This window comes from Sturnira hondurensis, unplaced genomic scaffold (assembly GCF_014824575.4).
Source record: "Sturnira hondurensis isolate 20B ecotype Veracruz unplaced genomic scaffold, ASM1482457v3 Scaffold0009733, whole genome shotgun sequence".
Lineage (NCBI taxonomy): Eukaryota > Metazoa > Chordata > Mammalia > Chiroptera > Phyllostomidae > Sturnira > Sturnira hondurensis.
Window position 1 is genome coordinate 6,025,559 of NW_028082364.1, and position 13,918 is coordinate 6,039,476.

A 13,918-nucleotide genomic window follows, 5' to 3' on the forward strand; every position below is an offset into this window, starting at 1 on the left:
ATGTGCTCCAGCAGTATTTCCATTTTTATAAGCTCGTATTTTCATTACACGGGGCCCTAAATCAGCAGCTGGCTCCTGGCTGCACCTAATTTGTGGACCCGCTGCTCCCCGCTCCCCCAGGAGTGACGAGTCGACGCCTTCACCGCGCGAGTGTGTCGGCTTCCTAAGTGGCTCCGTGCCGGCTGCCCAAGCATTCTTCCAGCTCCGACCCCCTCTTCGGGCCTGTTGTCCTCCTGTGATAGGAGTTTCCCTCTCCCCTGTTCAGGCTGGCAGGGCCTCAAAATCACGGTTCGTTCGACCTCGGGTCCCTGGGGATGGGGGCTCAGAGAAGAAAGGCCCCGGCAGCTCCTGCACCAGCTCCTGCACCCCCCCGCCCCCCCCCCCGCGCCGATGTGGCCAGAGGACTCCCTGTCCTGTGGGGAGGGGGCCCGTGGCGGAAAGCACTCCTGGCCCCAAGGCAGAGGGAAACCGCTGAAAACGCTTTTTCTCCCTTCTCTGCAGTCGATAAACTCCCGGACACCGGCGCCTTAGGAGGCATCTTAACGCTCCTGCTTGTTCGGATGGGAGTGATACATACAGTCAGGAACTCGTATTTCGGGTAAACAAGGATGTAGAGGGCACAGTCTCGGGACTGTCTCAATATTAAAAAGAAGTTAGCATCAGAAGCCACTGCTGGTGTGCCGCCTCATGCCCGAACAGCTTCTGTGCTTGGGCACAGGGCTCCCACGCTGGAGGCACCAGGGGCAAGGCGGGAGGAGGGTGGCCCTCATCACTGGGTGCCCCAGGGCACATCGGAGCTCCCCAGATTCCAGTGGCTGCTGACCGTCTGAAGGCTGCTCCTGCCTTCTGGGTCCCTGCCCAGGCCTCCACCCCAGATCACCTGCCCCAGCCTCGGCACCCTGGCCTCTGCCCAGGCCCTGCTTCCCCCCAGAACCGCTAAAGCTCTGGCTGCAGGACCCAGCCTGCCTGTCTGGCTGTGTCTCCCTGGCTGACCTCTCACCACTGTCCTTCTCCGGCTCCCGCCCGACTCCAGACCACATTACAGTCTCGTCCTCCTTGCTTGCCGCCACCCTGACCAGAGTCCCTCCTTCTCCCAGCATTAAAGTCAGGGATGCACCCAAATCAGTCAGCTCTTCTCTTCTGGCTAATCCAGGACTTGGGAATTAATCGCACAATTAAAAAAAGAGACGCTCCTCCCAGGCAGCCGCGTTAATCATGGCATGCAGAGTGCTGACGGCGTCCCAGGGGGCCGGGCCCTTCGCACACGTCCACTCCTCGCCCCAGGACGGCCCTCCAGAGCGGAGCCGCCACCGCAGCCCCGTTTACAAGGGAGAGAAGCCGGCCTGGGGAGCTGGAGAGTGCGCCGAGATGGGCAGGGTTCGCCCGGCTCCCCTTGCCTCCCGCTCTCCGGGGTCTGGATGGGTGCAAGCAGCCCGGAAGGAAAGCTGCCCTGGACCTTGGTGGGTTACCCCTGGGAAACTGAAATGCTTTGGTACTGGGGTCTCTGCAGCACGCACGGGAAGAGAGGCCTTCGCTAGTGCGACAGCCTTGTCAGACAGTGTGGTCTGTTTGAAAGTGGTTCTCCACCGAAATTTTCTGAGCGACGGCACCTTGTGTGTCCGCCCCAGCATCTCCGGCCGACTGCCGAGCGAGGCTTTGTCACATCGAAACGGACCCGCGGCTGCTACCGTTTTTCCGGCCACAAACCAAGCTGAATGGGCAGCGGAAGAGCCCACGGGCTCCGGCAGGGCCCACCAGACAGGGGGCGGGTGGGGCGTGTGCACGCCCACAGGCAGGGCAGTGGCGGGCGGCAGGTTCCAGGCCCTCCGGTTCGCGCACAGCTTCTGGGACCTTGTGGGTCGCTCTTGGCAGCCAGTGCTCCATGCGGCTCCTGCCTGCGGGCGGGGGCGGGGGGACGAGGGGAGAGCGCCAGGAGGCAGCGCCTTCCTCTGGTGCCCTGCCTACTCCCAGGGGCCGCCTAACTGAGACTAACGACCAGCGAGCTTCAGAAATGATTTTCTGTTGATCTGAAGTAAATTCTCGACGAGAGAGCAGTACATCCAATCGCAAACTGTCCGTGCGCGTCCGGGCCCTCATAAATCAGAGTGCACGGAGGCGGGGTGAAGACGCTGACTCACAGTGTGGGCGAGATGGCTCTGCGGGGGCGGGCGGGGCTGTCCTGCTTGGGGGGGCCCTCTCTGGGCCCCGAGAGACAACGAGGCCTGGGCGATGCTCGCCCACATGGCACAGTGCGGCTCCCCGCAGGCGTCTGGAAGGTGAAGTGGCCCTGCGCATGGAGGGCTGCACTGAAGGCCAGCGCCCGCCGCCCTGCCTTTGATGGCAGACAGCCGCGTCATTCCCAGGAGGCTCCAGGGGGCCGGTTGCTGGAGCTGCGTCGGTGCACCTGACAGTGGCCTCTGGGGGCAGGTCTGATGCCCCTGGTGAGCAGCCCGCCTTTAGCAAGGATAGGCCTTCGAGGGCCTGCTGGCACGCCACTGACAGCCGAGCGGGTTCAGGGTGTGGACTGTGGTCAGGGCAGAGTGTGAGGTGCCTGAGGAGGTGGCGCGAGGGACCCTGTCCTTAAAACGTTAACATGAGCCCTCACGCTCACCGGGCCAGGTGGAGCTCACACTGTGTACCTGCACTCGGGAAAACCTGCAGCGTGGGAACTGTCCGCCAGGGCCCTGGCCGGATTCGGAACCAGGAGACTGAATGCCAGGAGAGCCCGGTGGGCAGAGGGGGCCCTGCCTCTCACCAGGCATCGCCTCTGAATCCGAGGAGCGTGCAGCTCGCATTGGGCCGCAGGGCTGGTCCTCACGGCTCGGAGCTGGGAAGCCCCTCCTCCCAAACTCAGGCCCCGTGGAGTCCGGTGTGTGGGCTGGTCTGTCTGTTCCTGCTCCGTGGTGTGGCCGGAGCCGAGCCGTCCTGCGGTCTGCAGGCGCTGTCCCTGGCCCGCTCTGCTCCGTTCCTTCCACCCCAGGCTCTGGAGGCCTCCCATGTCACCTGCTTGGCACTGAGACCCTGTACTAAGCAGACGTCAGGATGTATGACAGACAGATCGGGGTTTGACGTCCAGGTCCAGTAGTGACGTTTTCCCATTGCCTGGGTTGTGACATTTTTTAAAAGTGGGCGTGTCAAAACATCAGCTTCTTCGGGGCAGTTCCAGATTCCTAAGTTTACTTAAAAGTGCTGAGTGTAGGTGACACGCGATCACAGGTGTCCTCCCTGTGACCCGATCTGAGTCCTCAGTTCTCTGAGGGTTCTGGCTGGGCTCGGGTGGCCAGAGCGCACTGGGAGGGGGTGAGAAGCAGAGAGGGGTTCAGTGTAGGACACAGTCCCCAGGCTGTGTGTTGGGGGGCCCGGGGCACCGCAGGGAGCTCCCAGGAACAGCGAAGGGAAACAGGGACGCGGGACACCTCCTGCCTGTGTCTGGGACACTCGCTGGAGTAGCTCACAATTTCAGGACAGAGTGCCGCATGCCTTGGACACAGCCGGTCTCTGAGATGCTGCGGTTTGGGGGTTGCTGTGATAAGGAGGCGAAGGGGGCGGGTCCGGCCTGGCGCCACGGCGGGAGGCTGGCAGGGCCCACAGTGTGCACTGCACAGGGGACACCAGGGACACTCGGCCCGTTTCCTTTAGAAGGACACACGAATACTCACTTCTTTCAATTAATGTGCATTCCTCACTCTAATGGCTATCCAGGGGTTGGCATCTCAATGCTTATTAAGCTATTTGCGCCTAAGGGCCTGCTTGATAGAACAGTTTTGGGTGGTTCTTTGGCCTGAGGCATGCTGGGAAACTTGGTGAGGCCAGGAGAGCAGTGGACGCAGGCGGAGAGGGACCCTGTGTGTCGGGCGGGAGCACGTTCCCCCCGGCTCCAGCACCTGGTCGCCCGGACCCCATGCTGGCTCTGCCACCTGCCGGCTCTGTGGGCCGGGGCATTACCGCCCCTGGTCTCAAGTGGTGGTCACAAGAGCCCCTTCCTGTGGCTGTTCAAAAGTTGAACAAGATCCCAAAGTGCTCAGGGGCCTGCCGGTGGGAGGGGCCCAGGGCGGTGACCGCTTTGTGGGACTTGGTGGGGGAGGAGGGGCNCCCATGCTGGCTCTGCCACCTGCCGGCTCTGTGGGCCGGGGCATTACCGCCCCTGGTCTCAAGTGGTGGTCACAAGAGCCCCTTCCTGTGGCTGTTCAAAAGTTGAACAAGATCCCAAAGTGCTCAGGGGCCTGCCGGTGGGAGGGGCCCAGGGCGGTGACCGCTTTGTGGGACTCGGCGGGGGAGGAGGGGCCCCTGAGCTCTATGGCTGGGCCGTGGGTTCTCAGAGCCCCACCGCAGGAGGGACTGCGGCTTCTGGGAGCACTCGGACCACAAAACCACAAGTGGACAGCGCAGCTCAGGCCTAGACACTCGCCAGTGGACGGAAAGGGCTCAGCTAGGAGCCGGGGCCTCCTGAACCCTCAGGGTGCAGCTTCAGGGACGGCGGGGGGAGCCCTGAACCGACAGGAGGCGCCCCGTCCTCACCAGAGGGTGCCTCCACAGGACGTGTGTCCAGTGGACTGGTGACTGGGCTATGGGAAAAGCGAGTGGCCAGCTTGACAAGCAATGCTTCCTGAATGGGGTGGGGGCCCGGTGGTGGCCGAGCTGCTCTAGGCCACCACACTGTCTGGTGGCCCCGGTAAACGCCCGGCAGCCCAGGAGGGTGTTACATGCCTGGGGTGAAGAGGCGTGGGCTCTGAGGTGATCTGGGGCCCCAACCGACAGGGAGAGTGGAGCACGGGTCCCCCACCTTGTCCTGAGGCCACAGCCTGTGCCCCTCGAACCTGGAGTGTTTCTTTCCAACCGAGATTTAAATGAGCTCAGACCTGACAGTCTTTCCAGAAAGCTCTTCTATCAGATAAGGCCATTAAGACCCTGCAAAAGGTGAGCTGTTTGCAAAGACAGAAGCCCTGAGTCCTGCACCCCTCAGAGGTGCACCTGCTGCCTGTCCTACCCCAGGTTCTCCCCAGGACTCCGTCCTGTCCTGGCCGCCCATCGGCTGTGGGACGGGGGTGCCCACACGGGCACTCATGTGCATCTGTGAAGTGGAGTGAGGGGAGAGGTCAGGCTCATCACCTGTGCACCGGTCACATCAGTGTTGGCTGTGTCGCTGTGAGAATCCAGGGTGACACATACCCTGGAGAAAACTCACCACAGAAGGAAGGACTCGTTGCTCAGAGAGATGGTGTGGAAGGGGACTAAGTCTCTGAACTCTGAGTCTGGAGCCCAGGCAGGAAAATGTGCCCGGAGGGGTGGGCCCCTGAGGGCCGGGGTCCCGCCCTCTGCCGCACACCACAGACACGCGTGCTCTCTGTCTGCATCTTCTCGTTTGGAGCATCGCTTACCTGTGATCACACCATTCTTCTCCAGGGGCTCCTGCCAGCTGACCTTGAGGGACGTGTCCAGAATCTCTGTGAAGCTCAGGTGTCCCACGGCTCCCGGCTCTAGCAAGGAAAGACAGAGTCGCCTGTGAGCACAGCAGCCCGCTGGTCCGTGGTCAGCCCCGCGTGGGGAGTTCCCACCACCAAGGGCGGTGGTGAGCCAGAGCCAGGGCCTGTGAGGAATGTCAGAGAGGTCACAGAGGGGCAGTAGGTGTGAGAAGCGTCCTGGCTGTGGTTGCAGAGACAGCTCCACCTGGCTGCACCCAGCTGTGCAGAGAGCGGAGACAGCGGCTGGAGGGTCACACACTCCCTGCTCTGTCTTCTCTCTGTGCCGCTCAGTTAGAACGACCAGGCCGGGGGGTCGGAAAAACAGCTGCTTGCACCCAGCTCCCCAGACACACTGTGCAACTGTGCATCGGGCTTGTGTGGGGACTTAGGAACTTGGGAAGCCAGAGCAGGGAGCCCAGGCCAGAGGCAGGGCTGGCCCACACCTGCCCCTGGGCAAAGCCTGTGGCCCCTCACCCATCTAGAATTCCTGGCTTCACATACCCACTCACTCTGCCAGTACCTCCTCCATAGCAGAGAGATGACAGGAAAATCTCCAACATGTGGGAGTTGAAGAGCTCACTTCTAAACGATCCATGGGTCAGAGAAAGGGCACAGAAGTAGAGACACACAGAACGGAATGCAAATGAAACACAAATATCAGAATGCCTGGGATGCAGCTAAAGCAGCGTGGAAAGGGACATTCATAGCACTCAGGGCTTGCCTTAGAGACAGAGCTTCAAGTACATAATCTGAATGCTTACTGCTTCAAGAAGTTAAAGAAAAGAAAAATAAACCCAAAGCAAGCAGAAGGAAGAAAATAATAAGGGCCCAAATGAATAAAATTGAAAATGGGAAAACAACAGAGAAAAATCAATGAAACAAAAATCTGTTTTTTCTGGAAAAATTCAATAAAATTGGCAAACCTCTAGGAATAATGACAAACTAAAAGCAAACAAACAAACAAGCGTCCCCAGAAGAAACAGGCCCCCCAAAACAGGGACAAGATGGGACCACATCTCCTTCAGCGCTCGGAAGACAAGAAGAAACGAGTGCCGCCGCCAACTTGAGACTCACAAATTCAACAGTTCAGAGGATTTCCTGAAAACCACAAACTACCAAAACTCAACCAAGGTGGAATAGACAACTGGGTAGTATTATAACTATCAGAGAAGTTAAGTTTATAATTAAACAGCTTCTCCAGAAGAAATCTCCAGGCTCAGAGGATTCACTGGAAAACACCCCCAAACATGTGAAGATGGGTCAACATGCCATCTCTTTCAGGAAGCAGAGGAGGGCGGGACACTCCCGGACGTGTTGGATGAGGCCGGCGCTGCCTTTACGCCCAAACCAGACGACGTCAGTCCAGGAAGGTAAAAGTGCAGACCCTCAGCTCTCACTGCCTTGGATGCAAACAGTACGGGCAAGCTGAGCCCAGAAACGTAATAAATAATTATACGTGTGACCTAGTGGGCTTTATTCCGAATATGCAAGGTTGATTCAAGATTTGAGAAACAATTGACCATATCCGTCAACAAGCTAAAAAGGAAAACCCCGTGATCATGGCAATTGATGCGGTGAAAGCGACGGGAAAAATCAGGATTTTTCCTGATAAAAGCTCTCAGCAAGTTGGGGATGGAGGACTCTCCCTACCTGATCAAGAGCAGTTACTAGGAAACATCACACTTAACAGCGAAAGAGAGGCTCTGACTGCTCCCCGCGGAGGCCAAGAGCCAGGTGGGAAAAGAAACGAGGCTCGTGGCTCCGGGGGGACCCAGGAAGGGAGGGGGGCATGGCTGGGAGAGAAGCGTCCTCATTTCATGCCGACGGACCCGTGACTTGCTGGTGTGGCAGATATGTAGACCCCCAGGCCCCCCAGTGCAGTGGGACCACCCCGGGGACCCCAGGCGGGGGGTGTGGGTCTCAGGGCTGATGTGCACGGCTCCCGAGCATCGGTCAGGGTCTCTGTAAGTGCCCCAGAGTGACCACAAGCACACCACAGAGATGGGGGCGGTGAGTGGGCAGGACTTTGGTGAACAATGGCAGCGGGGCCCTGGGTTTATCTTTTTATGGAGGAAGGTCGGTGGTCTCACAGGGCCGAGAAGTCCCTGTCTGTTCTCCCTACATCGCCGCCATGACGGGGGCTTGAGTGGATGGCGGGCAGCGGTGCAGGGACAGCCAGGCTGCTGGGGTGTGGGGAGTGGAAGGGGCTGGGGCAGGGTGATGGCTGAGGCCGGGGAAATCAGGGCCAGCCAGGTGGCCAGGGGTGGCACGGTCAGGTCAGGGAGCCCCTATCCACCCCGTGAGGAGGGAGGGGAGAGGAACTGGGAAGAGGACAGGAGGGAGCTCCCTGGATGGCCTTGACCTCTGCCCCCAGCTGAGAAGACTGCGGAGCTGGGGGCTGAGGGACCAGGGTGCTGGAGGGCGCCGTGTGACCTCAAAACCTTACACTAGTTTCAGTTCTCACTATAGAGTACACACTCGTTGCAGAAATGAGAATGACGTGTGAAATATGAAGAAGGCTGTAAAATCTAGCTGTCAACATGTTGCACAGACGTGTTTCCTTCCAGGCCTCTTCCCAGCTCAGGCCTGTTCACACGTGTGTGTTTCAGAACACTCAAACCCTACACAGTTCGGTGAGCTACTTGGTTTGCGGCTTGGCACGGGATCGTGACCGGCTTCCTCTCCAGCGGTTTTAATCACTTCGGAACATTTAGCACATCGCCATCCTGTGATTTTCCTTTTTTCAGTTACTGCGACTCGTGACGGGCCCTCTTGGATCTCGGGAGTAAGTGTGCGTGGGGGGCTCGCCCCTCGGGACAGCGCCCGCTGGCCTGAGAGCAGAGCGGCTGGTTTGACCGCCGGGTGGAGCCGGTGGCAAGTCAAGGGCCGGAGGGCGCAGGTGAAAGGTCCTGCAGGGGTCAGGAAGCAGGGCGGGGCCATGGGGGCTGACGAGGGAGGGGAGGGGCCTGGAAGATGAAACCTTGACAAAGAAAAGTCCAGCAGGACCGCAGCTGACCACACGGTGGGAGCAGACCCTCCTCTGCCCTCAGCCCCTCCCGGTGGCCCGGTGCCCCACCCGTTGCCACTGGCAGCCCCTGCCCTCTGTGACGGGGACTTTCCACTGCCTCATCTCCCCGTGGAGCTCCCTGGTGACCGGCTCTGCTCTCGCTGGTGCTGGGACATGGCAGTGGCCCCAACCCCCCACAACCGACTCTGGCTGCTGCCAAGACCCGGGACAAAGGCGCACACTCACTGTCCTCAAGAGTCCGGACGAGCTGTGGCGTGCTCGGAGGCCCGTCCCCCGGCGTGGTGAAACACAGCACCGACGTGAGGTAGGCGGTGAACTTCTTCAAGTTGGTTATGTACCCATGGTGGACCCCGTGGAAGTCTGGAGCGATGGCGACAATAGTGACAGCCTCGGGGACATCGGCGGGCCACGCTAGGAGCTGGGACAAAATGGGGACAGAGATCCTTCTAACTGCATGTCTTGAAATCTGCATCAGAATTTTATTTTGCAATTAGTATGTCTTCAAAGTCATAATTAAGACACTCCATAAATCCAACACTTACCATCTGACCTAAAAAATATTGAGTTTAAAAGATATCTCAGGTTATTGAATACACACATGTACACTTTAAATATGGACTTAAAAATAAGACACCTGCTTTAACTCAGAGGGTAATAGACACTCCTCAAACCTCCACTTTGTTTCACAAAAGCTACAGAATGGGTGCTTTTAACCGTCGGGGATGAGGAAACCCGGTCCGTGACTTGGGGACCCGTCACAGGGGAGCGCGGGTGGGAGCGTTTTCTGGGTGGGCACCTCCTCCGACTCCAGTGGGAGCCGAACTCGATGGAAATGACCTGAATTATTTATGACTTACAACTCAGGAGTTTTCTGAAAAGGATTTCAGGAAACTAATTAAAATTTTAAAGAAATACGGCGAATACACATATTCCAGGGAAGTTGTTTCGAGGTTCTGGGTGTGGTTTCGTTGCTCGGACAGGGACAGAGCACGGGCAGGGTTCCCCGGGTGCAGGCGGGCGCCCTGCGGGGCACAAAGCGCGTTCACGTAGATCAAGCCGGCAGCGAGGGCGGCGAAGGAACGCCCCAGCCTCGCCAGGAAGGCTTGACAGAGGGTCAAGGAGGCAGAACCACCCTGGCTGGTGGATGTGAGTGTCTCTGAAGAAGCCTTGCCCTGTGGGTGCCTCTGGGGGGAAGGAAAGGGCAGGTGCATTTCTAGCCACGTTCGCCGTGCTCGTGGAACTCGAGTGTTTTCATAGGTTGAATCCAAATGGGGGAAAAAAACCAGGCTGGGGGTCTGGGGAAAAGCCACCCTCTGAGCCTGCGGTTCCCGAGTGTCCAGCGAGCAGGATGGACGCTGGTGTGTGAAGCCCCCCCTGAGCCCACAGCTGGGGCAGACGGCTGGGGCTGCGTGGCGGCTGAGAGGGGCCCCCGGCCCCCGCAGGAGGAGCGGGTCCGAAAGGGGAGAGGGGCGACGTTTCTGTGCCCCGTGTGGGTAGGAGGCCCGCATTCTGGCGAGTGAGGACAACGGGGAGGTGGGGGGGCACGTGTCTCGGAGCCGGGCCGGGCAGGCGCCTCAACCCACGGCCTGTGTTCTGTGAGGATGCTCCCTGCAGTGGAGAGGGGAGGAATGACTGTCCTCGCTTGGTGGGGATGCCACGCAATTGCCCCCAGGGCCCCGTCCCCTCTGAGAGGCCCCCTTCCAGGGCGACGGGGCTGGTACACACGCTGATTCCACTCAAGTGAGAGCCCCGCCTCCGGCCACTTGCGCAGGAAAGGCCTTCCTCACAGAGGCTGTGCAGGGGGCAGACCCTTGAGAACCACTAGTGAGTTTCCGAGCCAGCACAGCTGGTGACCAGACCCTGGGGACTCCAGGGGACCCCGCCCCACTGGGGGGGGCGGCCTCCTCCCCCATCACGAGGCCATGGCCTCCCAAGCCAGCCACCCACCGGAGGCCGGGCCACGTACCTTGTACCCCTGGTTGATGCCGTTGATGAACTGCTGCGGCGGGGGGCTCCACAGGAGCCGGAGGGCCGTGGAGTTCACAGCTTCCGCCTGCACGTTCTGCGGGGGCGCGGTGGGCACTGTGGCCGGTGTCGTCGGAGATGCAGCAGGGAGGCACGGGGGGGGGGGGGAGATGAGAAAGAAACTCTCAGTGGCAGCTCAGACTCATCGGCAATTACAGTGTCGAGGACGGGGAGTGTGATGAACATTTTTGGAAGCTAACAGTGACATTAGAAAAAAAGAACTGGGCTATTTCTCATTTTCTGCTGCCGAATTCTTCAAGGCTTAGGCAGGAGTGTGGACAGGACCATCTCACTGCGCGGCGGGCCTTGCCTGGGGGTCCGGGATGGATCCCAAGCACGTGCTGTCCCCGATCCCTTCCCCACTCACCCAGGGTTTCGTTTAGACGTCCACCCCCCATCACAGGGGACGGTGTTGCAAACCCATCGTCCTTCATGGGAAAAAAACCCACCTGCTTCCCACAGGGGGCACTGTCGTTTCTGCACCTGGTGGCTGGATTTCTGTTTGTTTGTCATAGGGCTCCCACTTAAAAACTTCCACTCTTTATTTCCTTGTTTTATTGAGCAGATAGTATATACCTGGCAGATGGCCTGCCTCCGAGAAGTCACATTCTAGGGCAGGGGTGTCAAACTCATTCTCACTGGGGGCCACGTCAGCCTCGTGGTGGCCTTCAAAGGGCCAATGTAATTTCAGGACTGTGTAGATGTACCTGCTCCTTAACCAGGGGCAAGGAGCTCGGCGCTGTTGCTGGGCAGAAACAGGTGCTGGGCAGGATAAAACCAGGTGGAGGGCGGGATCCGGGCCGCGGGCCTTGTGTTTGCCGCCTGTGCTCTAGGGGACAGATGCATGTAACTAAAACGGGCAAGTCTCTGGAGCAGCACACGCACCGGGCAGAAGAGCCAGCTCTGCCCGGGGAAGGCGGAGGAGGCCTCTGGCCGGGGCCAGCTGCGGTGGGTCTGGAGGGTGGGGGTCCCCGAAGAGGGCACGGCGGAGAGAAAGGCGTCCTCACCTGGGGAAGCGAAGCGAGCAGAGGCGTGGTGTTACGGGAAAACCGGTGAATGGGGAGAAGGTGGTGAGCGCAGCCGCCGGGTGTGAGGCAGGCGGCTGGTCCCCAACATTGGGGCTGACAGCGTGTGTGGTTGAAACGGGGACCAAAGTGTTTGAAAAAGGCAGCAGCGTGACGTGACCACTAATGAGGGGCCAGCCCGCGGGCCGTGTCATCACACTTTCGCAGGGGATGAAATGAGTTCTGGCTCTTCAGGAGCTCATTCCAAGAGTAAGACAGAAGAGCCCAAAGGGTCCTTTGGCTCAAGGTACAGAAACAAAGACCAGAGCATCCCGGCACACGCCACGTGGGGACAGAGCGTGGTCCTACAAAAAGTTACTGTGACTTCCAGTATGCTCGTCCCGGAAAGCTCGTCTTATCAGGCGATGATGAAAAGGCGTGGAGTTCACCCAAGGCCTCCCACCCGTTCCTCCAAGTCACGCCCTCCCCCCTCAGTGATGGGATGTCCCTCAGTGCTTCCCTCCATACGTCACTGAGAAAACCATCCTGGTGTCCCACTCAGCACCCAGCCGAAAGTTGTGGACCAAAAATGGCCACATTGATGGCTGGGACCAGGATATAGGCAGCTGGAAAAAAATCACGTCTACGTAAGAACCATAAAGAGCCAAACATGCCATAAAATCCATGCCATAACTTTCCTTGAGCCCATAAGGAGCTGAGCACACAGGGCAGCCAAGAAGGCGGAAGTCTAAGAGGGGAGTGGTCCCCGTAGGGGGTGGGGTAGGTGTGCTGGCTCCCCTGTGACAGTGCCCGGGACAAAGGGACAATGGGCACCGCACAGCGAGAAAAACTCAGCCCAAGTCCTTCATGAATCGCTACAGACTGAGTGGGTGCCAGCCGGGGAGTGCGGAGTGTCTGGGCGCTGCAGCTACACGAGAGAGAGACGACGCAGGCCGAGGTACGAGAACGACAGCAGCCTTCTTATCAGAAACTATGGGAGCCGGGAGGTAATAGAATGGCGGCTTTAAAGTACTGAGAGAAAAACGGTTCTCCCGGAACCTGTATCCTGTGAAAATACCCTTTAAACACGAAGGCAAGATAAAGACATTTTCAGGGAGATAAAAATCTGAGAGACATTGTTACTAGCAGATATGCACTATAAAAAGTAAATGTTAAAGCAATCAAATCAAATGCCAAAACTTTAGGTCTATGCAAATAAATGATGACTTTCAGAAATGGTTAAAATGAAGGTAAATATACTTTTTTCTTATTATACTTTGGATTCACTCTCAAATATAACTGTTTAACACAAAAATAGTAGCAATTTCTTGTGGTCTTATAACATAGGTAAGAATAAAATGAATGGCCACAATAGCACGAAAGACAGGAAAGATGGATTGGAAGTATATTGTTATAAGGTTCTCACACCATACATGTAGTATATTTTAAGATAAATTAGTTAATAAAGTATATTTGAAACTCCAGAGCACTCACTACACAAGTTTGACAAAGGAGAGATAAATAGACAAAAGTGGAAAAAAGAACCTAAATAAAAAAATATCTAATTAATCCCAAAGCAGGCAGGCAGAGACAATAGAGAAGGAAAAAATAAGGGAGGAAACAAGTGGAAATAATCAGCAAGACGACAGAGTTTAATCCCACATCAATAATTATAACAAAAGGCAGAGTTTACACATCCCAACAGGAGGCAGATTATCGGTTGGACAAAAAGTAAGATGCAGCTACGTGTTGCCTGAAAGAATCCCACTTTAAATACGAAGACACAAGTAGCTTAAAAGTAAAAGAATGTCAAGGAAAATATACACGAAACCCCTAATTGAATCTGGAGCGGTCATATTAATAGGAGGAGAACCAGACATCCCACCAAAGAACAGAACCAGCGCTGCAGAGACGTTACATGTGAAGTGCTCTTCTCACCGAGAACACTTAAGGACCTGAGTGTTTCGTGCAGCGGAACTTCAACATACAAGAGGCAAAACCGACAAATTAAAAGGAAAACGAGGAAAAAATCTCCTCGTCTGGCTGGAGACTTTAGGGCTCCTTTCTCAAAAAAGGAAGAGTAGCAGAGAACATCGGGAAGGGGGCAGGCATCAGAGCCGAGCAACACGATGCCGGCTGGCACCTTGGCCTACGTGACGTTCGCTCTGAATCTCCCTTCAACGGCAGGGCGCGTAGCCTCTTCAGGGGCTCCTGCAACTGAACCACGCAGATGCATTGTGAGCCCCAAACAAACCTGAAGTAGCTAAAAATAAGTGAAATCACAAAACACGTGTTTTATGACCCCAAAAGAATCCAACTGGACATTCACAACTGAAGGAGTGTGGAACATCCCTAAATATTGGGAAATTAAGCAGTACACTTCAAAACAACCGTGAGTC

The 13,918-nt window shown here is 57.3% G+C and overlaps 1 protein-coding gene across 1 annotated transcript in view; it reads right to left on the reverse strand.

Moving 5' to 3' along the window:
* Positions 1–13,918, reverse strand: part of SDK1 (sidekick cell adhesion molecule 1) — a 340,546-nt gene that overhangs the window by 74,556 nt on the left and 252,072 nt on the right. Inside the window, exons 16-18 of the mRNA XM_037057908.1 lie at positions 10,457–10,572; positions 8,716–8,908; positions 5,379–5,477 (exon numbers count right to left, since the gene is read on the reverse strand). Coding sequence (XP_036913803.1) covers positions 5,379–5,477; positions 8,716–8,908; positions 10,457–10,572 — 408 coding nt within the window. The remainder of the gene's footprint in view (positions 1–5,378; positions 5,478–8,715; positions 8,909–10,456; positions 10,573–13,918) is intronic.